A 26,147-nucleotide genomic window follows, 5' to 3' on the forward strand; every position below is an offset into this window, starting at 1 on the left:
AATGGTCTGGGTTGGAAGGGACCTTCAAAGGTCACCTAGTCCAAGCCCCATAAATAAGCAGGAGCATCCTTTACTAGATCAGGTTGCTCAGAGCCCTGTTGAGTCTGACCTTGAATATCTCCAGGGATGAGGCCTCAACTACCTCCCTGGGCAACCTGTTGCAGTGTTCCTCATGGTGCAGAACTTGTTCCTAACATCCAATCCAAATTCCCTCTTCTCTAACTTCAAAACATAGCCCCTCATCCTATCACTGCAGGCCTCTGTAAACAGTCCCTCTGCAGCCTTGTTGTAGGCCCCCTTCAGGGTACAGGAAGGCTACTCTAAGATCTCCAGAGCTTTCTTTCCAGGATGAACAACCCCAGCTCCCTCAGCCTGTCTTTATCCTCTCTTCCTCCTGGGGATAAGTTTGTATTTTCCTTCTTTTCCCATATCTGTCTGAAATATGTCCTTTAAAAGTTTCCTGTGCTAATTTTTGGGCTACCAAAGATTGTCCCAAAGATGGTGAGACTGGAATAAGTTTCCCAGGGAGGTTGTGGATGAACCCTTCCTGCAGGTGTTCAAAACCAGGCTGGATAGGGGCTAGTGGAAGCTGTCCCTGTCCATGGCATAGGGGTTGTAACTGGATGATCTTTAATTTCCCTTCCAACCCAAATCATTCTACAATTTGAATCATTTCTCTGTTCAGTTTGAAATTTTCAATGGCAACTGTTTATTATTCAGAAAAAAATGACTTCTGCTGAAATGCTACTCGTCCACCTCATGAGCTCTTACTGTGTAGCTATTGTCTTAAGTTCTATTTATAACAAAAACACAGTGGTTGAAGCTTGGACCTTCAATGTCTTCCTGTATTTGGTTTAGATTGTGAGACACTAAGGACACTTGGACCTTATTGTTTTGTGGAGAAGAAGCTTCATTTTCCCTCTAGATAAGTAGCTGTTGCCAAGCTTCCAGGGCTAATAGGCAACTACCATTTTTTTTTTCCTATTTCATGCAAGAACAAGAAAGTTGGCTTGAAATGACATTTGGGTAGTGACTGAAGAGTAGAGTTGGAGTTAGAAACCGTGGACCAGGAGTGACAAACTTGGAGCCTTGGGTTAGTGAATTAGTTGACTAATATTGAAAGTTCTTGGCTTGGTTGTCATATTAACTGCAAAAGGTTATGAAGATTTCAGAGGAAGGAAATGCCTGCATAAAAAAGACGAAGTTGGGTACTTAGGAGTGAAGAAGAGTCACAGAATCACAGAAACATTCAGGTTGGAAAAGACTCTCAGGATCGCCAAGTCCAACCCAGAACCCTGCTCTACAAGGCTCACTCCTAAACCATATCCCCAAGCACCAAATCGAAACCACCTTGAAACTCATCCAGGCTTGGGGACTCAACCACCTCCCTGGGCAGCCCATTCCGATCCCTGACCACTCTTGCTGTGAAAAAATTATTCCTAATGTTCAGCCTAAGCCTACTCAGTCATAGCTTGAGGTATTCCCTCTTGTTCTATCACTAATTACCTGGAAGAAGAGAACAGCACCAGCCTCTCTACAACATCCTTTCAGGTAGTTGTAGGCAGCAATGAGGTCTCCTCTCAGCCTTCTCTTTTCCAAACTAAGCATCCCCAGCTCCTTCAGTCACTAATAATAATAATAATAATAATAATAATAACAACAACAATAATATTCTCCAGGCCCTTCCCCAGCTTCCTTGCCCTCCTCTGCCCTGGCTCCAGCACCTCCACATCTCTCTTGTATTGAGGTGCTCAAAACTGGACACAATACTGAGGTGTGGCCTCACCAAAGCTGAGTGCAAGGGGGTAATCACCTTCCCACTCCTGTTTGGAGTCCCACGTCATTTCTGGCATCATGTGGCTCTTATTTATCACATGTTCCTAGTAGTCTTAGGATTTTTCATGTAAAGCAAAAAACCAAAGATAGTTAGAGATGGGATTTTCTCTTGATAAGAGAATGTCACCAGCTGATGGTTGCTGGAGATGTGAATCAGGCTGTGGTTGTTGAGTAGTTTCATTATCCTGGGGTAGTCCTGGGGAGATTCTGATTGGAATCCAGAAGAAAAAAATTTTTACCATGAAAACAGACATCATGTCCCAAGGGAAGTGTTAGATTCCCCTGTGTTGGACAGTTTTAAGGCTCAGCTTGTCAGGGTGCTGGGCCAGCTCATTTCAACTCCACTATCACTAGAAAGGTTGAACCAGATGATCCTTGAGGTCCCTTCCAGCATGGCACTCTGTGATGCTGTGATTCTCCCCACGTGCTCTGCTTTACATTTGTCACATAGCATCTCACCTGCAATTTCATACCATCCAAGTAAGGCAAAATGCAATAGAATGACATAATGAGTCATTAGTAAGAGAGATTTTAATTGTTCTAGACACTCAGGGGAAATCCATGCCGCTACCAAGATCAAGAGGAAACCAAGGCCCAGACAGGTTGTGGAGTCTCCATCTCTGGAAGCATTCAGAGCCCATCTGGACATTTTCCTGTGGTTTATTCAAGGTGGTCCTGCTTTAGCAAAGGCTTAGGATTTAGGTCCCTTCTAGCCCCTACCATTCTGTGATTTGGAGTTTGGAGAAAGGCTACTCGAAGCTGCAAATAGCCTGAAAAGAGCACAGACACACATTATTCTCTGGTGTTCCCATCATAAGAAGGACACAGAGCTGTTGGAGTGAGTCCAGAGGAGGGCCACAAAGGTGATCCAAGGTCTAGAACACCTCTGCTATGAGGATAGACTGAGGGAGCTGGGCTTGTTCAGCCTAGAGAACGGAAGACCCCTTACACCTTCCTTACAATACCTAAAGGGATCCTACAGGAAGGATGCACAAGGACTTTTCTGAAGGGTGTCTAGTGACAGAACAAGGGGGAATGGTTTGAAGCTGAGGGAGAGGAAGTTTAGACTGGATCTTAGGAAGAAGTTCTTCAGTAGGAGGGTAGTAGCACTCTGGAACAAACTGCCCAGGGAGGCTGTGGATGCCAGGCTGTGGATTGCACAGGGAGGCTGTGCAAGGCCAGGTTGGATGAGTCTTTGAGCAGCTGAATCTAGTTGAAAGGTGTCCCTGCCCACGGTGTGGAGGTTGGAGTAGATATTTCTGAGGTCCCTTCCAAGCTAGGCCATTCTGTGATTCTCTGATTGAACCTGTGAGCAATCACGGTTGAACTTTTGGAAGTGTGTCATTTCCTCTTGAGCCTCACAGGCAATAACCACAGCTTTCTGTGCTTCACGTTGGTATCTGTGTTTGGTGGGGGGGGCTAACAGAGCTGAATGTACTCTGGTAGCTCAAAACTGTCAGCTGCCAAAAGCTGCTTTCTGCTCTGGACAGAGCCTGAGGCTTGAAGGGGTTAGTGCAAACACTGAGCACAAAGCCAGGATGTTGACACAAGCACAGAAGAAAGGTTGGGAGGAGTTGAGTATGGTGAAAACTTAATAGATGATCATTTCCTATTTGGTCACTGCTAAATTTTGGCAGTGGCTGAAGAGTAAGCTTCTCCATCTTGGTTGTTTCCTTCCAGACTGACATCATCAACTTGTCTTAAAATAAACATTGAAAATAAGTATTACTTTGTTTTACAGTAAAAGCTGTAATGGAAGCAAATCTGCCCTTCAGCAACAAGCTTACTGCATGTAATATTCTAACTTTACATCATCTCAGCCTGATCTCTTCAGGTTTTGATTGCATTTTCCATCTGTAAGAGCTTGCTTTTAGCAAGCTCTCTAGATTGATATTTCAAATGATCTGCCTCTGTCAACTGTTTTTACTTTACATTCACTTGCAAAATCCTTCCAGGTGTACTTCAAAATAATTGATCTGCTTGCTATCATTTTAGATGAAGGCTTATCAGGGAAATGATGCTTTTGGTTTTTTTCCATGAGGTTTTCCATACTCTAGCAAAGCAAAATTAAAATATGACAGGATGGAACATCAGCTCTTGTACTTTTGCTCTTGTACTTGGCACTGGTGAGACTGTACCTTGAATACTGTGTTCAGTTTTGGGCCCCTCACTACAGGAAAGACATTGAGGTGCTGGAGCATGTCCAGAGAAGTGCAACAAAGCTGGTAAAGGGTCTGGAGAACAAAGACTTACGAGGAATGGCGAAGGAAACTGGGATTGTTTGGCCTGGAGAAGAGGAGGCTGAGGGGAGACCTCCTTGCTCTCTACAACTACCTGAAAGGAGGTTGGAGTGAGGTGGGGGTTGGTCTCTCGTACAGTTGATACAATGATAGGCAAAGGCCTGAAATTTTGTCAGGGGAGGTTTAGGTTGGAGGTAAAAATTTCTTTCTTGCAAGAGTGGTCTGGCATTGGAACAGGCTGCCCAGGGAGGTGGTGGAGTGTGATGGTTTGAAACTGTCTTTTTAATTTTTTCCTTGCAAAGTTCAAAACGGAGAAAAGTGAAAGAGTGTAAATAAGTCACTATTGGGTGTAAGAAAGCAAAATACTGCTTGTTCTAAACACTTCCATTGGATAGATAGAAATGTTTAAGAACTATTACCCAAAACAAAGTGGGCACTCTGCACATTCTGCGTTCGGCAGTGGGGGCAGTTGCTGGGCTGTCTGGCTACTGTTTCTTCTTCTCTTCTGGCTGAAGATAACACACTGACCTTGGCAGCTAAGTTAACAACTTTCTGCTTAACAAACTCTGCTTCTCTGTCCAGGGGGGTCTGGGGGGAAGCTCCTGGGAGAGAGAGAGAGGCCCTTTTGGGAGGGTCCCCTTTGGGGGGAAGCAAAGGGAGATCGGTTGTGCTTTTCTGTTGATTGTATATATTTGTAAATGTTGTGAATTTTGTATATTTGTACATATTCATTGCATTTCATTGTAGATTTTAGACTCTGCTTGTAAATACAGCTTTTCATTTGCTTCCAGACTGGGCTAGCCTGGTTATTGTCGGTGGGGGGGGAATTTCAGCTCACACCGACACATGCAGTCACCATCCCTGGTGGTGTTCAAGAAATGTGTGGACCTGGGGCTTCAGGACATGGTTTAATGGCCATGGCAGTGTTAGGTTGATGGTTGAACTCAGTGATCTCGGAGGTCTCTTCCAACTGAAGCAATTCTATGATAAGCAAATTTGTTCCTAATAGTCCAGTTAACTGTGGGTACCTTGGGTTGGGAATAAAATGACCTGTAAAGGAACTGTGTGCTCTTGTATCTATCTAGGCTGCATCCTGCAATCTCAGAAAATCATAGAATCATGGAATGGTTTGGGTTGGAAGGGACCTTTAAAGATCATGTAGTTCCAACCCTGCTGCCATGGGCAGAAGCTCCTCTTTCTAGACCAAGTTCTCAAGGTCCCATCCAACCTGGCCAGGACTGGAGCTTCCACAACTTCTCTGGGTATAGAATGAGGGAACTGTTGAGGTTGGAAGAGACCTTTGAGATCATCGACTACTCACCTAGAGCTCACAGCCCCCTTACTACCACTAAACCATTCACGGGTAAGGATAGATTCTAGCACTGTTATTCCATCCATAAATTGCTGTTATTTTTTGTGTGATAGTCCCTTCAAAACACCAGAATGCATTTAGGAATGCTTCAGAATGCCCTGAAGTTGTGACAGGCATAGGTGTGATCAACACAGTTAGAGCCACAGTAAGATAATTAGCAAAACTGCCCTCAATAAGTGAGGAAAATGGCTTTTTGATTTAGCTGCTGTAGCTGTCTTTATTCTGACCTGTCACCTCAGAATATTCTTTGCAATTGCTTTCATAAGTATCTGTTCAACTTCACAGCTGGTCCTCCAAATCTTGTAATATCTCTTATTAACCCTCTTCTGGGTAATGGTATCTCATGCAGGTCTTAGACTTCACTCATCAAAGGCTTCAAGACAGTTCCCTCTGGGTGAAAAAAAAAAAATCAGTCATCTGTCCTCTAAATGAACATTAATCCAAGTGCTAGGTCTGTAGACACTTTTTATGACAGCCTTTAAGAATTCCAGCAGGAGATGTTGGGGGAAGGACTCATTATACTAAACATAAGAAGATTTGCTTCTGGAAGGTACCCAGTTGTTACTCTGATGTGCTCTCTACTTTGAAGCTTTATTTATGAGAGGTATTGTAGTGAACTCATTTTTGTTGTGGCAGGTAAAGATGGTCTAGTGGCTAGAGGAGCACTTTGGTATTTGAAAGTCCTGGCTTTATATCTATGTTGGTTTCTTTGTGACTCAGACACCAGCTTCTATCCTGTTCCTCTTCTTGCAAGGCTGTTGATAAGTACACAGAAGATTGAGGTTGCTCAGACACTGCAGTAACGGAGCCTGAAAGCTGGTGAGGGACTTTTTAGGATGTCCTGTAGTAACAGGACTAGGGGGAATGGAGCAAAACTAGAAATGGGTAGATTCAAACTGGATGTTAGGAAAATATTCTTCACCATGATGATGGTGGACACTGGAACAGGTTGCCTAGGGAGGTGATAGAAGCCTCATCCCTGGAAGTTCTTAAAGCAAGGCTGGTTTGGGCTCTTAGCAACCTGATCTAGTGTGAGGTATCCCTGCACATGGTAGGGGGGTTAGAACTGGATGATCCTTGAGGTCCCTTCCAACCCTGACAATTCTGTGATTCTACAAATAAGTAAAATATGTTTCAGATTAGAGAGGATAGAGCAAAAACTTCTTAGCCCAGCAATGAATGTTTTGTCATCTAAGTTTAAATCTGCAGTATCAACACAGAAGTTGAATTTCTGGGATTGCAGGGGCATCAGTTTCTTGTGAGGATACAGGTGGAGCTTTAAAATTGGGATTTGTGTAACACTAGCTTTCACTTATTTATTTTTAGTATAATGTACCTTGTGGTTGCTGAAGATCTGAATCAGGCTGTGGTTGTTGAGTAGTTTCATTATCCTGGGTCTAATCCTGGGGAGTTTCTGACTGGACTCTAGAAGAAATTTTTTCACTGTAAGAACAGTGAAACATTGGAATCATTTCCCAAGGGGAGTAGTGGATTCCCCTGTATTGGACAGGGTGCTGGGCCATCTCATTTCAACTACACCATCACCTGGAAAAATTTGACCAGATGATTCTGGGGGTCCCTTCCAACCTGGCACTCTGTGATTCTCAGAAGCAAGGTCAGCTTCAGCACGTTCTCCTCTTAGCTTTGAATTTTCTGATGTCTTTACTTCACAGTAGCCAAGCACTTCAGAGAGGTGAGGGTGAGGAAAAGGAGATGGCTTAATTGTAACCTGGGGCAACTCAGAAGCAGTTTAATAAGTGTTTTGTAAGCTGTGCATACCAATGAGAGGCTTGTGCCTTGGAAAACACACCCCCACTTCACAGGTTTGATCTGAGCTTTCCTCTGTCTGCTTTGTTAGTCAGGAGTGGCAAGAGCCTTTTTTTTTTTTTTTTCCTTCTAATTACTGTTTGATTGTTTTGGAGAACACAAATGTAACACGAAACAGTGTAATGGGAGTAAAAACCAGCTCCAGAAATATTAGCTGAACTAGCAGGATGAATGCCAAGGGAATGAATTCTGCATCTGGAATATTAATTGTGTAAGGGCCATAAATCGGAACCTAGAGCTTGACACAGCATGTTGGAACTGCTCATAAATGAGCACTGGGAATAAAAATCAAATTGTCGTGTTAATAATTAAATTCCTCCCCCTCCCCCCAAAAATTACCTCATTACCCCACCCCAATCAGTAAATCACTGAAATGATTTACCTCTTCAGAAGGATATCAGTGTACATTTACATATGCTGAAGAAACAGAGGCCCAGCAAGGGAGAGGAGCAGCTTAGAAGATCTCAAAGCACTGCCCTACACGTTGATTTCAAACCTAAAATCTCCCAGTTGGCCACCAGCTCTGCAGCAGCAGCAGTGCTGCCTTCAGGTTTCTTGGCCTTGCCCCAGCTCTTTGCCTTACTGGAAGCTGTGCAGCAGCTGGGGCTGAGATGTGTGCGAGTGGAACGCGCTGTGCTCACACCAGTGGTATGCATCTGTGTTGGTGCTAACACTGAGGAGGAGGCTGTGCTCCTGCCTTGTCTGCTCCCTTTCTTTGCCCATTCTGGGTTGTTTTTTCATGTTGCAGTGTTTGCAGTTCTTGTTTCTTCATCTTGCAGCTCTTGTTTGAAACCATTCCAAATTTCATAGCTTCTTTGGGAGATATAGCTGCTGCTAAATAAACTTAATTGCCAGGTGTTCTACCTAAACTTCTCTTTCCCTTGTTTCAGTCTGTTAGTGTAGATGAGGATGCTGCTCTTTAGTAATACAAATAGTTTTGTTTTGTTTTGTTTTGTTTTTTCAGTGCTTCCTCCGTGTAATTCGGTTGAATTCCAGATTGCTTTCTTGTAGCTGCTGCATGGCCAGGACTTCAGTAGCCTGGTCATGTCCATCTTTTGATCCACCATAGAATAATAGAATTGTTTTGGCTGGAAAAGACCTCTAAGATCATAGAATGCTTTAGATTGGAAGGGACCTTAGATATCATCTATTACAACCTACTCACCATAGGCTGCTCAAGGCCTCATTCAATCTGGCCTTGAGCACCCCCAGGGAGGAGGCATCCACAACCTCCCTGGGCAGCTTGTTCCAGAGTCTCACTGCCCTTGTACTGAAGAACTTCTTCCTAAGATCCAGTGTAAACTTACTCTCCCTCAGCTTCAAACCATTCCCCTTTGTAATGTCACTAGTCATCCCTATGAAAAGTCCTTCTCCAGCCTTCCTGTAGGATCCCTTTAGGTATTGAAAGGAAGCTGTGAGGTCCCCCAGCGTCTTCTCTAGGCTGAACAACCCCAGCTCGCTCATTCTATCCTCAGAGCAGAGGTGCTGCAGCCCTTGGATCATCTTTGTGGTCTTCCTCTGGACTTGCTTAATAGCTCTGTGTCCTTCTTATGATGGAGATACCAGACCTGGATGCAGTATTGGAGGTGGAGGTCTCAGGAGAACAGTCAAGGGGCAGAATCCCCACTCTCACCCTTCTGCCCACAATCTTGCTGCAGCCCAGCACGTGGCTGCCTTCTGTGCACCATGAGGGCACTGCTGGCCCATGGTGAGCTTCTCCTCAACCAACACCCCCAAGTCTCTTTCTTCAGAGCTACTCTCAACCCACTCTGCACCCAGTCCAACCATCCACCTAAGACCACCATGGCCATTTAAACATGTCCCAAAGTGCCATGTCCACCGGTCATCCCCTCTCACTTGTTCTCCTGATAATATACCAACATCTGTAGAGATCTCAAAGAATGCAGCATTCCTTTGTAATGTACTTGCTTTATCACATTTTTCTATGGAGTTGTACCCTTGATTTTATTATTCCCATGATCTGTATGAACTTGCTCTTTAGATTTCTGATTTTAAATACCAGGGGAGATCTGATAGTCACCTCTAATAACCTATTAGTTGGAAGTGTTATTTGTCTGTACCCAGTTTTATTGTTCTTCAGGAAGCATTCCTACACAGTTTACACAGTTCAGTAATTGCTTCACTATTTGTTTCCTTCCATATCTTTCCCATTTTGTTGGTAGAAACGTGGTGACTAACACAAGTTGCAGCTGAGTTGCTGAAGCTGCAACTTCACTTAATGTCCAGGTAAACAAAATCAAAGTTTGCTTTCCCTTTGGAGAAGAGAATAACAGGAGGTAAGAAAAGGATCTTGTCACTTAAAAACAAACACTCTAAACACCCCTCACCCTCATTTTTATTGTTTAAGTCGATGTTGGTCCTGTGCTGCAGCCTGGAGTAACGCTCTGTGTGCTTCAGTGAGTAACAGGAAGTTTATATTGATCCTTCATCCACATTAGCAAGTAGGGAATTTAGTAATTACATATTGGCAAAATTCCCGTCGGGATGACTCGAGTTTTCTCCCCATGAGGTCCTTCTGAAATATCAAATGGAGAAAATGGAGACAGGAGTTTTCATTTCCTGACACTCTGAGGTGCAGTTATTGGAGACTTTGACGTGGAAGATATTAAAAATGGCTGGTGGAAGTGAAAATCTAATTGCTGTGCTGCCCTCTTGATGATAAGCCCTAAGCAAAAGCAGCACAAGATTGAAGTTAGTGGCTAAAACAGCTGATCCTCTGTAGCTGGCTCTTTTTGAACTATCATAAAGTACCTGTCTTTTGAAATGTCAGTGATAAAAACCTCCCCTGGGCTCTGGCTTAGTTATTATTGACTGATAATATGTAACATGTGCCCTATGGAAACTTGTTGGATTTTATTGAAATTAATTCCTCTGTTGATACTGCAGTGCTGGGATAGCTGAGCTATGAAGCACTTGGATCTTAGCAAGAATTCCCTTACTAGATTTGAATGAGTTTCTTATAAGGAAATACTCTAGGTTCCTCCTCAGTCTTTAAACTGTTAGGCTACCTCCTTCTCCAGCTCAAATCAAATTTCCAAATGTCTTTTTGTCTTTTATTGTTTCAGCTTCTCTGGTCTTGCTGAGCCACAGTGCTACCCTATTTACACCTTTCTTTAATTGTTTTTCTCTCTGTTCATCTGTTTCCCAGCCCAGGAGATCCTTCCAAGAGGAAAGTCTTTCTTTAATATAGAGGGTAGGCAATGGTGGATGGTTATACTCTCAAACACACCTGAACTTCATTGCTTTGACATTTCTTTAGTAAACTGTCTGATAAGAGCTGTGGTTTGCACCAGAGCTGCTGGAGAGGATTATAGAAACAAAAGCCATGAGAAAGAACCATAGAGAAAGAATCATAGAATGGTTTGGGTTGTTAGAGACCTTTAGAGATTGTCTATTCCAACCATCTTGCAATGAGCACTGGAACAGGTTGCCTAGGGAGGTGGTGGAAGCTCCATCCCTGGATGTTTTTAAGGTCAGGCTGAATGTGGCTCTGGACAACCAGAGCTAGTGGAAAGTGTCCCTTCCCATGGCAGGGGGATTGGAACTAGATGATCCTCGAGGTCCCTTCCAACCCTGACAATTCTGTGATTCTGTGAAGAGCAGATTACTCAGAGCCCCATCCAACCTGACATGAAATGTTTCCAAGGCTGAGGTATCTACCACTTGTCTGAGCAACCTTGACCAGTTGTGGTAGTTTTAGGCTGTACCTTTAAAATTTTCCACAGATCTTGAACAGAAAGTGGTAGAATGTAAATAAATCTCTATTGGGTGTGAAAAGGAAAATAATGATAGCTCTAAATAATCCCACTGGAGAGATAGCTACCATAAGAATTAGTTTGGTAAACAATCTTTCTCTCCTTTGGGTTGCCTGCTCTGGAAGACCCTAACTTGCTTCTGCTGACCTTGGCTGCATTGTTTTGGCTAAATCTAACTTCTCTCTGCTCTTTCTCTTGTCCCTTTGTGTCCAGTGGGGGGGTAAGGAGGGGGGTAGGGAGAGGAGAAGCTATTAGCTCCCCTGTTTTTTTGGCCAGGGGGGTTCTTGTGCTGTTTGTCAATTATAGATACCTGTGAATATTGTAAATATTGTACATTTTGTACATATTAATTGCATTCCATTGTAGGTTGTAGTTTTGCTTGTAAATAACAGCTTTCATTTGCTTCCAATTGGGCAGGTATGGCAAATTTAACGTTGGGGGGGGAATTTTCAACCCACCACACCAGTGTTTTACCACCTTCACTGTAAAACATCTCTTCGCTATATCTAACCTGAATCCCCCTCTTCTAGTTTAAAACCATCACCCCTTGTCCTCTTACTACAGGCCTCGGTACAAAGTGTGTCCCCATCTTTCTTATAGGCCCCTTTTAAGTGCTGAAAGGCTGCAATTAGGTTTCTCCAGAGCATTCTCTTCTCCAGGCTAAACAACTTCAAGTGTCTCAGCCTGTCCTCACAGCAGAGAGGTTCCAGCCCTTGCATCATTTTTATGGTCTTTTCTGGACCTGCCCCAACAGGTCCATGTCTCTCTTGTGCTGAGGTCTCCAGAGCTGAACCCAGCACTGCAGGTGGGGTCTCAGCAGAGTGAAGCAGGGGACAGAATCCCCTCCTCTAATTATTTTGCATACCTTCTGCCTCATGCCTTACATTCAGATCCTCCAATCTCCGTTTTTCCCAAGGAGATCCCCTGCATTATTTTCTCCTTTTTTGAAAAATAAAATGTTGCAAAAAAATCAAGTTTCTTGAAAGCTTAATTTCTCCCCCCTCCCCAACTTCTCTGTCTTTTTCCTTCAGAACTCATTTTCAATTCCTCGTTTGATAATTAACTTCAGAGTTATGGGTTTGTAGTTATGCCACCTTGTATCTGAAAGCAGCTAGAAGGATGATTAAAGTTCTGCATGATGCCATCTGACAAGCTTTGGGGTTTTTCTATCATTATTTTTATGTTCTTCATGCAATGATGGAAAAAGAAAAAAGCTGCAGGATCCAGGAGTTGCACTGAAATTGATTGTGCAGAGCAGCACCATAACAAAACAATGAAATGGATGTTTTCAGCCTGACAGTCTTGTTTGTTTGCTTGTTTGTTTTACTTAAAGGGACACTTGGACTTCATTGCAGCTTGGGCATGTGTTTCAGAAAACAGCAGCCATCCTCCTTTTTCCTAATGTCACACTCGGGTGCAGTTGACATTAAGGGGAGGCTGAAAGCCTGTCATCACTGTCATGGTTGATAGTCATGATTTTAAATGAGCTTTTTATGTTTAGTCAACTTTTTCAACTGGAAAAATTTTTTTCTTTGCTCGATTTCTATTGATTTCTATTGAGTCTTGTAGAAAGCAGAGCAGAGTGAAACATCTTCATTTGGTTGACAGAAAGAAAGAGCATTTGAACTTTCGAAAAGACCCTTGCAGTTGGTAAAGCTCACGGTCATTCTGTGTACAGAGGAAAAAGGATCTCTTAATTCTCTGTAAATCACATTGGTCAACTTGGCAAAAGCTGAAGAGGATAAGTTTTGCTTCTTTTCAGTAACTGCAGTTTTCCCCTTGCTGACAATATCTGCTATATTCTAATTCCCAGTGTTGTGTTCCTGATGTTTTTCCATCCTGTTATTTTTGTGTGACCATATTCTGTTGCAACTTGATTTATTTAGGATCATAGAATTGTTTCAGTCGGAAAAGAGCTTTAATATCATCACATCCAACCATTGTCTAACTATCAAGTCTGGTGCTAAACTATCTCCCTTAGCACCACATCTCTGTGGCTTTTAAGCACCTGCAGGGATGGTGATCTGACCACCTTCCTGGGAAGCCTATTCCAGTGTTTTGAGAATCCTTTCAGTGAAGAAGTTTCTTCTAATATCCAACCTAAACCTCCCCTGGTGCAACTTGAGCTCTCTCATCACCCACCTTGCTACAACCTCCTTTCGGGTAGTTATAGAGAGCAAGAAGGTCTCCCCTCAGGGTGGGTGGCAGGGGGATGGGGTCAGTCTTTTTTCAGTGGTGCTCAGCGATGGGACAGGCACAAACTTGAACACAGCAAGCTCCATCTAAACATGAAGAGGAACTTCTATACTTTGAGGATGACAGAGCACTGGACCAGGCTGCTCAGAGAAGTTGTGGATTCCATCTCGGGAGTCATTCAAAACCCATCTGGATCCCCTCCTGTGCTACCTGCTCTAGGTGAACCTGCTTGGTGCAGGGAAGTGGGATCAATGATCTCTGGATCCATTCCAACCCCTCTCATTCTATAATTCTGTGGAATAAGGATTCATAGTCACGTTAAAAGGCATGTTCTTGACCATGAGATTTAATCCCATTCCTATCATTTCAATCTATTCATTTCTTTCTCTGATAATCTGGGTGTCCTTTCTGTTGACAGACATGCTGAAGATAAAATGCTGAGAAGGACTCTTTGGTCATGAAAGGAAAACACAGATCACTCCCTGGACCAGCATTCAAAGAATCCAGTAGTGAAATTTAAGAATGCTGTAGAGAGTTAAGCCTAGGTCCATCTACATGCCCTCACCTAACTTCTGCTAGACTATATTTCTTACAATAACCTCTCCTCTGCCTTGTGCCTTGCAAATTCTCCAGGTTCTGATTTTTCCCAAGGAGTGAAGACATAGTGAAAAAAGAAAAAGATCAGGTTTCCTGACAATTGACCTTCTCCCCATTTTCAGCTTCCATATCTATTTCCTTCAGACCTTTTTTCACTTCCTTGGTCGCTAATTAGCTTTGGAGTCCTGGCCCTGTAGCAGTGTCACTTGTTCCTCCTTTCTTGCCATTGTTTGCTAATCTCTGTGCATATCCCACCATCGTTTTTTTGATGGAATTAGTCCAAATCCCTTTTAATGAATTTAGAAGTTACTCTGTGTGAGGATAATCCTTTAAAGACCAGCTAGACTTTTATAAAATATGCAGTCCTAGGGACCTTGGGTTTGAGAGAGGTCTGGTAGTTTCTCTTCTGGAAAGAAGTCATTTTGCTAGCAGCATGCCAGAGGGCTTCGTTGTTCCCTCCCCCACCACCTTCATTTCCCTTGGTAAAAAACAATGTGCACAACTTCCAGTAAATATGTTTTGCAAACAGGCTTGTCTAACCCATGCTATAAATGCTCTGAATAACATGGGCCAAAAAAGAGCAGAGAAGGAGTGGCAGGAATTTACAGCTAGATTAGGTCCACGGTATTTCCTCTTCTCTGCAAGATGCTCTTAGATTAACCGCTCATAAATTTGCAATAATTTAACATAATTAAAGTTTTACAGGAAATGTTGAAATCTTTGCTTTCCTACAGAACAAAAAAAAAAAAAAAAAAGAGAGAATCTCTTATCCACGTCCTTGCATCCATCTGAAGTTTGTTATCCTACTGCAGCCCTTCTAAAGTCACATCCCTTCCCAGTCGTGGATAAACACCTGTGGTGTTTCTTTTGTTTGGCATTTTCATATTTGAATTATGGCCAAGTTTTTGACACTTTTACAGCAGGGTGACCTAGAAAGGTGATATTTATATAACGTCTAATAACTTCTCTGAGAAATGCCATAGCTGAAAACTGCTTTCAAAAGCAGAAGAGTCACTACCCAGACCGATGTAGCCTTTACTCTAGTTTCTGAGGCTGGATGACATGTCTGTATGATTTGTGGGAGGACGTGGTAATGGGCAGTATACCACACAATGCTGAGATGCAGTGGATTTCTTCCAAACCTGGAAGTGAATCACTGCCTGTTGCAGCACTGTGGGAATGTGGTAAAAGGTTAATGGTTCCTCAAAGAATTTAAGCATAGGAAAGGCCTTTTATGTGCTATCAACTTGTGTGCTTTTGCAAAGCTGTTTTGATTTCAGCTGAGCTGCTTTGACGCAGAATTGGTTAGGCTAGAAAAGATCTCTAAGATCACCCCAAGTTGAAGCATTAACCCAACACTTCCAAATTCACTGCGAAGCCATGTCCCTCAACACCACTTCCACACATCTTTTAAATGCCTCCAGAGGGATGATGGTTCAGTCCCTTCCCTGGGCAGCCTGTTCCAGGCCTTGACTACCACAGAATCACAGAAATAGCCAGGTTGGAAAAAGACCTTTGAGATCATCAAGTCCAATCTATCACCCAACACCATCTAATCAACTAAACCATGGCACTAAGTAAACCCTTACGTGGAAGAAATTTTTCCTAATATCCAACCTAAATCTCCCTTGGCACAACTGGAAGCCTTTTCCTCTCATGCTGTTATTTCTTATTTGGGAGAAGAGACCAACCCTACCTCACTACATATCCTTTCAGGGAGTTGTTGAGTGAGAAGGTCTCCCCTCAGCCTCCTTTTCTCTGGGAGCAACCCTGAGCTACTCCTTGTAGGACTTGTGCTGTAGACCCTTCACCAGCTTTCTTGTCCTGCTTTGGATGTGTTCCAGCTCCTCAATGTTCTTCTTGCAGTGAGGGACCCAAAAGTGCACCCAGTATTTGAAGTGTGGCTTGACCAATGCTGAGTACATAGGGACAATCCCTTCCCTACTCCTGCTGGCCATGCTCTGCTGATCCAGGCCAGGATGCTGATGGCCTTCTTGGTCACCTGAGCACACAACTGGCTGATGTTCAGCTGTCTGTCAATCAACACCTCCAGGTCCTTTTCCTCAGAGCAGCTTTCCAGCCACTCTTTACCCAGAGGGGCTGTAGTGCTTTGGGATTGTGTGGTCATAGTTCGGTGGTTTTCTCTTTTCTTTGGGTTGCATCGTGGGAAGTAGGACTCCTGAGAAACAGATACTTGAATTAGGGGAGTGATGCAGTCATTGCCTGCTCAGTCTTGTTCTTTGTTTTAGAGAGTGAAACTCTTCTGAGATTCTTCTTCTGAAGTGTTAGAGAGGGTCCAGAGGAGGGCCACAAAGATGGTCAGAGAGCTGGAGCACGTCTCCTGTGAAGACAGGCAGAGAGAGTTGGGGTTGTTCAGCTCAGGGAAGAGAAAGCTTCAGGGAGACCTTACAGTATTTGAAGGGAGCCTACATGACAGCTGGAAATGGATGCTTTACAAAGACATGTAATGACAGGACAAGGGGTAGTGACTCAAACTGGAGAAAGCCAGATTTAGATTAGACACTAAGAAGAAATTCTTGACCATGAGGGTGGTGAGGCACTGGAACAGGTTGCCAAGAGAAACTGTGGAGTCTGCAACCCTAGAAGTGTTCAAAGCCAGGTTGGATGGGGCTTTGAGTAACCTGGTAAAGTAGCAGGTGTCCCTGCTTATGGCAGGGGATTGGAACTAGATGATCTTTAATGTCTCTTTCATAATGTCTCTATCTCCAAACCATTCTGTGGTTTTCTGCTGAATAAAACAAAAAATAAAGGGGTTTGGCCTCTCCATAGCTTCTGACATTGTACTTTTCATTGAGATATTTGGGAATTAGAGTTTCAATTTGATGTCTATTTAACTAGTGGTGTGTGAACATGTGCAGTTTAATTTATCTTACCAACATTTCATTTTTTTAATAGAATTGCTCTTTTGCCTAAATTGCATGCCATTTAATCTTCGTTGCATAACCTTTATTCTCAAAATTAGGATTTGTGCTTAGGCTAAAAAGCTGAATCTGTATCATTTCTGCTTCAAAATTGAGCATTTCCTTATCCTTCACTTGAACCTCTCAATATTTCTTGGTACTTTTGCATAGGCCAGGGCAGTTTGACAGTCCCAAGTCTGTCAAACTTCAGACTAAGAGAGTCATCTTCAAGAAACTTGTTGTATTTGATTTTAAGGCTGTCAAGTAAGACTAAGAGAATAGCCTTGAAAACAAAAGGAACAAAGCTGGTGAAGGGTCTAGAGAATAAGTTTTATGAAGAGCAGCTGAGGGAACTGGGGTTGTTTAGTCTGGAGAAGAGCAGGCTGAGGGGAGACCTGAAAGGAGGTTGGAGCGAGGTGGGGATTGGTCTCTTCTTCCTACTGTCAGGTGATAGAATGAGAGCAAATGGCCTCAAATTGTGCCAGGGGAGGTTTAGGTTGGAGAGTAGGAAAAATTTCTTTCTTGCAAGAGTTGTCAGGGATTGGAACAGTCTGCCCAGGAGGTGGGGAAGTCACAATCCATGGAGGTGTTCAAGAAACGTGTGGATATTGCCCTTCAGAACATGGTTTCACAGTCTCACAGTGTATCAGAGGTTGGAAGGGACCTCCAGAGATCATCAGGTCCAACCCCCCTGCTAGAGCAGGATCACTTAGGGTAGTCTGCACAGGAATGCATCCAGGTGGGTTTGGAAAGTCTCCAGAGAAGGAGACTCCACAACCCCCTGGGCAGCCTGTTCCAGGGCTCTGTCACCCTCACTGCAAAGAAGTTTCTCCTCATGTTGAGGTGAAATCTTCTCTGTCCAAGTTTGAACCCATTGTTCCTTGGCTTATCACTGTGCACCACCCAAAAGAGCCTGGCCCCCTCCCCTTGACACCCACCCCTCAGCTATTGATAGCCATTGATCAGATCCCCTCTCAGTCTTCTCTTCTCCAGACTAAACAGCCCCAGGGCTATTATTATCATATTAATGGTTGTGATTGTGTTAGGTTGATACCAAAACAATTCCATGATTCTACGAAACTTCCATTGTCCTCCCCAGTGCTGAAGGAGTTGTGCCTCCTGGTACAAGATCTGGGCTCTTGGCTTGTTCTTGCTTTCTCAGATGTCTACTCCATGTGCCCTTTCTTTGCAATGTGTCCCAGCTTCAGCAGGAGGCATGGTGGGCAGTGGTATCCTGCTGAAGTTCAGGCTCTTGATCACCTTTGACAGTGGCCTCTGACTTTTTGCTGTTCCTTATTGTACCTTCTGATAGTCTTTGGTCTTGTGTGACATATCAACCCAGCCAGCTTCTTCTGTGTGTGCTCAGTGGCCAGCACATTAGCAGTAAAGATTGAACTGCTTTCATTTTGGGAACAAGTGACTTGGTGACCTTAAAATATCTGAAGGGACTGTGGAGGAGAGAGTTCCAAGAATAGCTTTAAGAAAAGGAAAAAGAAAAACAAACAGCTCTTAAAATACCAACTGTTTGGAGCTTACATCTCCTTAAGGAGTTGTGTTTTAATTCATGAGCTGTACAGGGAAGGTATCTTTGTTTTTCTGCCTCTTGCCAACAAAATAAGCACCATTTAAGTCACACTTTTTGGTTAAATTAGTTTTTGTTACTATCCCTACATGAGAAAAAAGACAAAAGAGTTAAAATATTTCAGAGAATCGTACAGTCATAGAATGTTCAGTGTTGGAAGGGACCTCCAAAGTCATCTAGTCCAAGGCCCTCTGCAGTCAGCAGGGATCATCCTCAACTAGATCAGCCTCACCATGACTATCTCCAAGGATGGGGCCCCAACCATCCTCCCTGGGCAACCTGTTCCAGTGATCCATGACCCTCATGGTAAAGATCTTGTTCCTAAGATCCAATCTAAATCTCTTCTTCTCTAGTTGGAAGCCCTTGCCTCTTGTCCTGTCTCTCCAGGCCTTTGTAAATAGTCTCTCTCCATCCTTCTTCTAGGCCCCCCTCAGGTACTGGAAGGTTTCTATGAGGTCTCCCTGGAGCCTTCTCTTCTCCAGGCTGAACACCCCCAGCTCCCTCAGCCTGTCCTTATAGCAGAGGTTTTCCAATCCCCTGATGATTTTTCATGGCCCTCCTCTGGACCCACTTCATCAGGTCCATGTTCTTCCTGTATTGAGGGCTCCAGATCTGGACACAGTACTCCAGGTGAGGTCTCACCAGAGCAGAGCAAAGTGGCAGAATCACCTCTTTCCATCTGCTTTGTTTGATGCAGCCCAGGATGCCATTGGCTTTCCAGGCTGCAAATGCACACTGACTGCTCAAGTCCAGCCTGTAGTCTTCAAGTAGTTAACTGTGTGGTACCAAAGCTGAACTTTGTATTACGTGTAAAAGCAGAAGACAATTTCCAAAGAGGTGTAACTTTATGGCTGAAAGCTGTGGAACCTTTTTTTAATGAGTGGATGCAACTTTATTTCTTTCAAGTGCACGGCACCCAGTTCTAAACCTCTTCTTTTGGTTTCTGTCCTACAGGGAACACAGTGAGTAACCTGATTTTCATTCTACCTCCAATCTATGGTGCGATTCAGACCTACAAAGAAGGCCTGGAGAAACGATATTTAGCTGCATATTTGTGTCTTACAGGTAGGTGTAAGACTTCATTTGCCTTTTTCATTACAAAGAGAGCTCAGATGTGCAATGAACAATATCCAAATATTTATAAACCAAGGAGCAAAATCCAAATACTACTTGTGTGTGTGAAACATAGGCCTCAATCTGTTCTCCTTGTTAATGTTTGCAGAAAAGGAGCATTTTTTGGGAGGTTCTGAAGTTAGAATTCACTCAATAGCTTTATGAGATTTTAAAGTGATCTTTTTTTCTGGCTTTAAGCCCTGATCAATGCATCTTAGCTTATTGTGTCTTCTGATGATTTACAGAAGATATGTGTACTAATTCCAGTCAGTGTCAGACTGTGTTAATATATTTGTGTCCTGCACTTGGGTCGAAACAACCCCATGCAACACTACAGACTTGGGGCAGAGTGTCTGCTAAGTTGCCTGGCAGAAAAGGACCTGGGGGTGCTGCTTGACAGCTGTCTGAACACGAGCCAGCAGTGTGCTCAGGTGGCCAATAAGGCTAACAGCATCCTGGCCTGGATCAGGAGCAGTGTGACCAGCAAGAGCAGAGAAGCCATTGTGCTTCTGTACTGGGAACTGGTGAGGCCAGACTTTGAACACTGGGTTCAGTTTTGGGCCCCTCACTGCAAGAACATTGAAAGTTTGGACAAGATGACCTTTGGGGGTCCTTTCCAACCCGATGCAATCTGTGAATCTGAGTTGCTGGAGCATGTCCAGAGAAGGGCAACAAAGCTGATGAAGGATCTGGAGAACAAGACTTATTAGGAGTGGCTGAGGGAACTGGGATTGCTTAGTCTGGAGAGGAGGAGGCTGAGGGGAGACCTCATTGCTCTCTATAACTCTCTGAAAGTAAGTTCACAGTATCACAGTATATTAGAGGTTGGAGGGGATCATCAGGTCCAACCCCCCTGCCAGAGCAGGATCGCTTAGGGTAGTCCGAACAGGAATGCATCCAGCTGGGTTTGGAAAGTCTCCAGAGAAGGAGACTCCCCAACCACTCTGGGCAGCCTGTTCCAGGGCTCTGTCACCCTCACTGGAAAGTTTCTCCTCATGTTGAAGTGAAATCTCTTGTGTTCAAGTTTGAACCTGTTGTTTCTTGTCTTATTTACTGTGCACCACTGAAAAGGGCTTGGCCCCCTCCACTTGACACCCACCCCTCAGATATTTATACACATTGATGAGATCCCCTCTCAGTCTTCTCTTCTCAAGACTAAATAGCCCCAGGGCTCTCAGCATCTCCCCTGTGAAGAGAGACTCAAGTCTGTTATCATTGGAGTGAGGTTGGTGTCACCCTAGTATCAGGTGGTAGGACAAGAGGAAATGGCCTGAAATTGTGCCAGGGAAGGTTTAGGTTGGATATCAGGAAAAAAAAAATTCCCTTAAGAGTGCTCAGGCACTGGAACTGGCTGCCCAGGAAGGTGGTGAAGTCACCATCCCTGGAGGTGTTCAAGAAACATGTGGACATGGCACCTAATGATATGGTTTAGTGGGCATGGTGGTGTTAGGTTGACTGTTGGACTCAATAATCTTGGAGGTCTTTTCCAACCAAAACAATTCCAAGATTCTAAAATTCTATGCTTTGTATGAAACATTAATATATATGGAATGGCTGAGTTGTTGAAGGGACTGGAAAATTCACTTTTCATGAGTTTGAATTTGTTTCTGGTTCCAATTTGGTATATATCACCCAATAACCTAATGCCATACAGCTGGGAAGTTTTGCAAGGATGGAAGAATCATGTGGCATTCACACACAGGTGAACTTAAGGGCAGTTTGTTTTGTTGCTAAACCAGGAAAATCCAGAAAAGAACCAACTTCCTTTAAAATCTTAATTCTGAAACTGTAAATCACACTCCCTAAGAGGAAAGGAATCAGTGCTGGGTCTTGTCCTGTTCAACATCTTTATCAATGATATTGATGATGGAACAGGCAGAGAGACAAACAGACAGAGTCTGCTTAGCAAGTTTGCTGACAATACCAACCTGGGAGGCTTGGCTCATAGACCTCAAGGCTCTGTGACCTTCAGTGAGACTTGGACAGACTGAGAGCTGGGCAAAAAGGAACCTAATGAGGTTCAACAAGGATAAGTGCAGTGTCCTGCACCTGGGAAGGAAGAATAAACTGTAGCAGGACAGTTTAGGGGAGGTGATCTGCTGGAGAGCAGCCTTGTGGAGAAGGACCTGGGAGTGCTGGTGGACAGCAAGTTCTGCATGGGTCAGCAATGTGCTGCTGTGGCCAGGAAGGCCAATGGGGTGCATTAAGAGGAGTGTGTCCAGCAAATTGAGGGAGGTTCTCCTCCCCCTCTACTCTGACCCCACCTGGAATATTGCATCCTGTTCTGGGCTCCCCAGTTCAGGAGGGACAGGGATCCACTTGAGAGACTCCAGCAGAGGGCTACAAGGATGATGAAGGGACTGGAGCACTGCCTGGTGAGGAGAGGCTGAGAGCCCTGGGGCTGTTTAATCCAGAGAGGAGAAGAGATCTAATAAATGTTTATAAATGTCTGAGGGCTGGGTGTCAGGAAGGAAAGGACAACCTCTTCTCATTTGCCCCCTGTGAAAAGGAGCAATGGATGTAAACTATAGCACATGAAGCTCCAGCTTAACACAAGGAAGAACCTCTTTACTGTAAGGGTCACAGAGCACTGGAACAGGCTGCCCAGTGAGGTTGTGGAGTCTCCTCTGGAGACTTTCAAGACCTGGATGCATTAATTTGCGAGCTGCTCTGGCAGAGGAGTTAGACTTGAAGATCTCCAGAGGTCCCATCCAGCCCCTAACATCCTGTGATCCTTTGAAAGAAGATGGTTCAGATTTGGTAGCAGATTTCACAGAATCTCTGTGTTTGCTCTAGCTCCCATCTCTTTCCCAGTATCCTTAGAGCTAAGACATTGGTCAGTATTACTTTTAAGATCTTCCTGCTTATGTATTTAGACAAACATTGTCAAACACCACACATCCATATGCTAAATGTGTTCTTAATGATCATTAAAGTGTAACATGCTAGGTACAATTTAATGGGTTTACAGTTGTCAGCCTTGCTGATAGGTGAAAAACAGGCAGCAACAATGGAGAGCTTTAGATGTTTAGTGAACACTTTCCAAATGGCCATTTGTATGCCTTTTTTTTTTCCTGCTGTATTTATTAATTTGATTCTGTGAAGAAGGGCATTGAGGTGCTGCAGGGTGTCTGAAGAAGGGTGTGGAGAACAGATCTTGTCAGGAGCAGCTGAGGGAACTGGGGTGGTTTAGTCTGGAGAAAAGGAGGCTCAGGGGAGACCTTTTTGCTCTCCACAATTACCTGAAAGGAGGTTGTAGAGAGGTGGGGGTCAGTCTGATCAACCAATTAACAAGTGACAGAGCAAGAAGAAATGGCCTCAAGTTATGCCAAGGGAAGTTTATGTTGAATATTAGGAAGAATTTCTTCACTGAGAGGGTTATCAGGCATTGGAATGGCTTGCCCAGGGAGGTGGTAAAGTTCTCATCCCTGGAGGTATTTAAGAGTCACATAGATGTTGTGCTCAGGGCTAAGGTTTAATCCAGGACTTGTCAGTGGACTGGATGATCTTTAAGGTCTTTTTCCAATCTAGTGATTCTGTCATTTTTTGTCTCAGTATAAAATAGTTTGGCAAAAGGAATTCTTGAAGGTCAGGGTTTCCTTTTGGAAAGAGAAGGAAAGAAGCAGAGTGTGAGTGTTTAAGCTGGTGGTCCCACAAAACAACATTCTCTCTAAATTGCAGAGATGTGGATTTGATGGCTGGACTGTTTGGTGGGTGGTTGCACCAAGAGGGCAGTGCTCAATGGCTTGATGTCCAGATGGAGATCAGCAACAAGTGGTGTTCCTCAGGGATCCATACTTCATCAGTGACATAGACAATGGGATTGAGTGCACACTCTGCAAGTTTGCAGATACCACCAAGCTGAGTGGTGTGGTTGATATGCCTCAGGGATGGGGTGCCATCCAGAAGGACCTGAATAAGCTTGAGAAGTAGGTCCATACGAACCATATGAAGTTCACCAAAGCTATGTGCAAGGCTGTGCACCTGGACTGGGGCAATCCCTGGTGTCAATAAAGGCTGAGGGATGGGCAGTAGCTTGGAGAAGGACTTGGGGGTACTGGTGGATGAAAAGCTGGACGTGAAGTTGGAAATGTGCACTTGCAGCATGGGCTGCATTCCCAGCAGCATGGGCAGCAGGTGGATGGAGGTAATTCTGGCCCTCTGATCTACTCTGGTGAGACCCCACCTGCAGTGCTGCATCCAGCTCTGGAGTCCTCAGCACATGAAAAACATGGACCTGTTGGAACAGGTCCAGAGGAGGCCATAAAGAGATAGAGAGCTGAAGGACAGGCTGAGAGTTGGGGTTGTTCAGCCTGAAGAAGAGAAGGCTCTAGGGAGACCTTTTTCTGGCCTTTCAATACTTGACAATAAAGATGGGGACAGTCTTTTTAACAGGGCTTGTTGTGACAGGACAAGGAGTGATGGTTTTATTATAAAAGAGGGGAGATTTAGATGAGATAGAAGGAAAATATTTTCACAATGCTGATGGTGAAACACTGTCCCAGGCTGCCCAGGGATGTGGTCACTGCTCCATCCCTGGAAACATTCCAGGTCTGGTTGGATTGGGCTATCAGCAGCCTGCTCTAATTGAAGATGTCTCTGCTGACTGCTGGGGCTTGCACTAGATGACCTTCAGAGGTCTCTTCCAACCCAAAACATTCTGTGATTCTATGAATCTTTGCATGTTGTAGAATCCCATGTATCCCATACTGCTGTTCTTTCTTAACAGAGGAAAAAAAGCAAAACCCTGTTTTAGGCTCCATCTTCAGGGTAAGTTGAGCGTCAGTGACACTTCATGATGGACAAAGTGTGCCCCTACCTGACTGAAATGCCACACTGTCACACCAAGACTGCCCTGAGAGGGCATTTCTCATGCACTCCTCAATGTTTAAAGAAAAAAGGCTGTCTCTGATCACAGTAAGTCCCTTGGACCTCAGCCTTACCCTGGCCTTGGTGTTCACGTAGGGAAGCTTTGTCCATGTGAGTGACAGCAGTGCTGCAGGGCAGTCCTGAGTTCCAGCTGGGCTCTGTTCAGCTGTGCCTGGGCTGCCTTTGACTCCTGTCTGAAGTGATAAATGCTTGCATGGCTTGATTTTTATCTCATGTGTTGGAACCTGAACATTAAAGGTCACTCCTGTAAAAGGTTTCTTTTCTGTTTTGTCTCTGCTGGGCGGGTTTACAATAGTCAAAAGATGTAAAGGAATATGGAAAGTTGAAAAACAGGAACAGAATGGTTTGGAATCACAAACCTTTTAACATTTCTACTACAGAATAAAAGCAGCAGTATTGAAGTGGAGGGAGAGTAAGTGTACAGAAATTTCTTGCTAGCTAATATTTTTCCTGAGCCCTTCCAATTAATTTAAGGATGTCATTTATTTATCAATTTTACTTTCACACTTCTTGATTCTAGGGGTAAAGTTTCTGTAGCAGCATTGAGGTGTTGAACACCTGAGACATTGAGCAACCTTGATCTAATTGAAGACTCATGACAGGGGGGTTGGAATTAGATGATCTTTAAGGTCCTTTCCCACCCAAACTGTTCTGTGAATCTCCAAGTACCAGAGAGAATTCTTTCCCTTCCAGTAATCTGATTTATTGACAGATTTCACTCGAGCTGTAATTAAATGGGTGTAGACTTGATCTGTAAAGGGATACTGAATTGAACACAGGCTGCTGATTTCACTTCAGCCACCATGCATCTCTAGAAGACCATACAGCAGAGCTTATGGCTAGCTAGTAGTGTCTGAGGGTTGTTTTGTTAAAGTACCATAGAATCATGGAATGCCAGCTTGGAAGGGACTTCAAGGATCAATCTGGTCCAACTTTTCTAGGTAATAGTAAAGTTGAAATGAGATGGCCCAGCACCCTGTCAAGCTGTCAAGGTAGAGGAATCCAATGTCTAACTAGTAGAAAGTCTTTAACAATTCAGCTGTGAAGGTGGGGTGGAAAGGAAGACACTTTGTTAAATTTTAATGACTTTGAATCATTCCTGCAATGTTACAAGATGCTAAAAGACAGCTGTCAAAGCCATCATTACAATGGAATCTGTTGGCATTTGAGAACATAGGAAGTGTTGTTTCTAGACATTATTTTGATCCAAATCTCAGGATCACACAGAATTAACCAGGTTGGAAAAGACCTTAGAGATCATCAGGTCCAACCAATCACCCAACACCATCTCATCAACTCAACCATGGCACTGAGGGCCTCATCCAGGCGTTTTTAAAACACCTCCAGGGAGGGTGACTCCACCACCTCCCTGAGCAGCCCATTCCAATGATCAGTCTCTCTTTCTGTCAAGAATTTCTTCTTAACACCCAGCATAAACCTCCCCCTGCACAGCTTGAGACTGTGTCCTCTCGTTCTGTTGCTGCTGGTTGCCTGGGAGAAGAGCCCAACCCCCACCTGGCTACAGCTTCCCTTCAGGTAGTTGTAGACAGCAATGAGGTCTCTCCTGAGCCTCCTCCTTCTCCAGGTTAAACACCCCCAGCTCCCTCAGCCTCTCCTCACAGGGCTGTGCTCCAGACCCCTCCCCAGCTTTGTTGCCCTTCTCTGGACATGTTCAAGCAACTCAACATCTTTCTTCAACTGAGGGACCCAGAACTGGACACAGCACTCAAGGTGAAGACCCCAGGGGAACCTTATAGCTGCCTTCCACTACAGGAAGGGATCCTACAGGAAGGCTGG

At 44.1% G+C, this 26,147-nt stretch overlaps 1 protein-coding gene across 2 annotated transcripts in view; it reads left to right on the plus strand.

Moving 5' to 3' along the window:
- Window positions 1-26,147, plus strand: part of ACER3 (alkaline ceramidase 3) — an 87,531-nt gene that overhangs the window by 12,604 nt on the left and 48,780 nt on the right. Inside the window, exon 2 of one of the 2 annotated variants that reach the window (XM_054385022.1) lies at window positions 19,302-19,412. The exons of the other annotated variant lie outside the window; for it this stretch is intronic. Within the exon in view, the coding sequence (XP_054240997.1) occupies window positions 19,302-19,412 (111 nt within the window). The remainder of the gene's footprint in view (window positions 1-19,301; window positions 19,413-26,147) is intronic. 2 annotated transcript variants of the gene reach the window in all.

This window comes from Indicator indicator, chromosome 1 (assembly GCF_027791375.1).
Source record: "Indicator indicator isolate 239-I01 chromosome 1, UM_Iind_1.1, whole genome shotgun sequence".
Taxonomy (NCBI): domain Eukaryota; kingdom Metazoa; phylum Chordata; class Aves; order Piciformes; family Indicatoridae; genus Indicator; species Indicator indicator.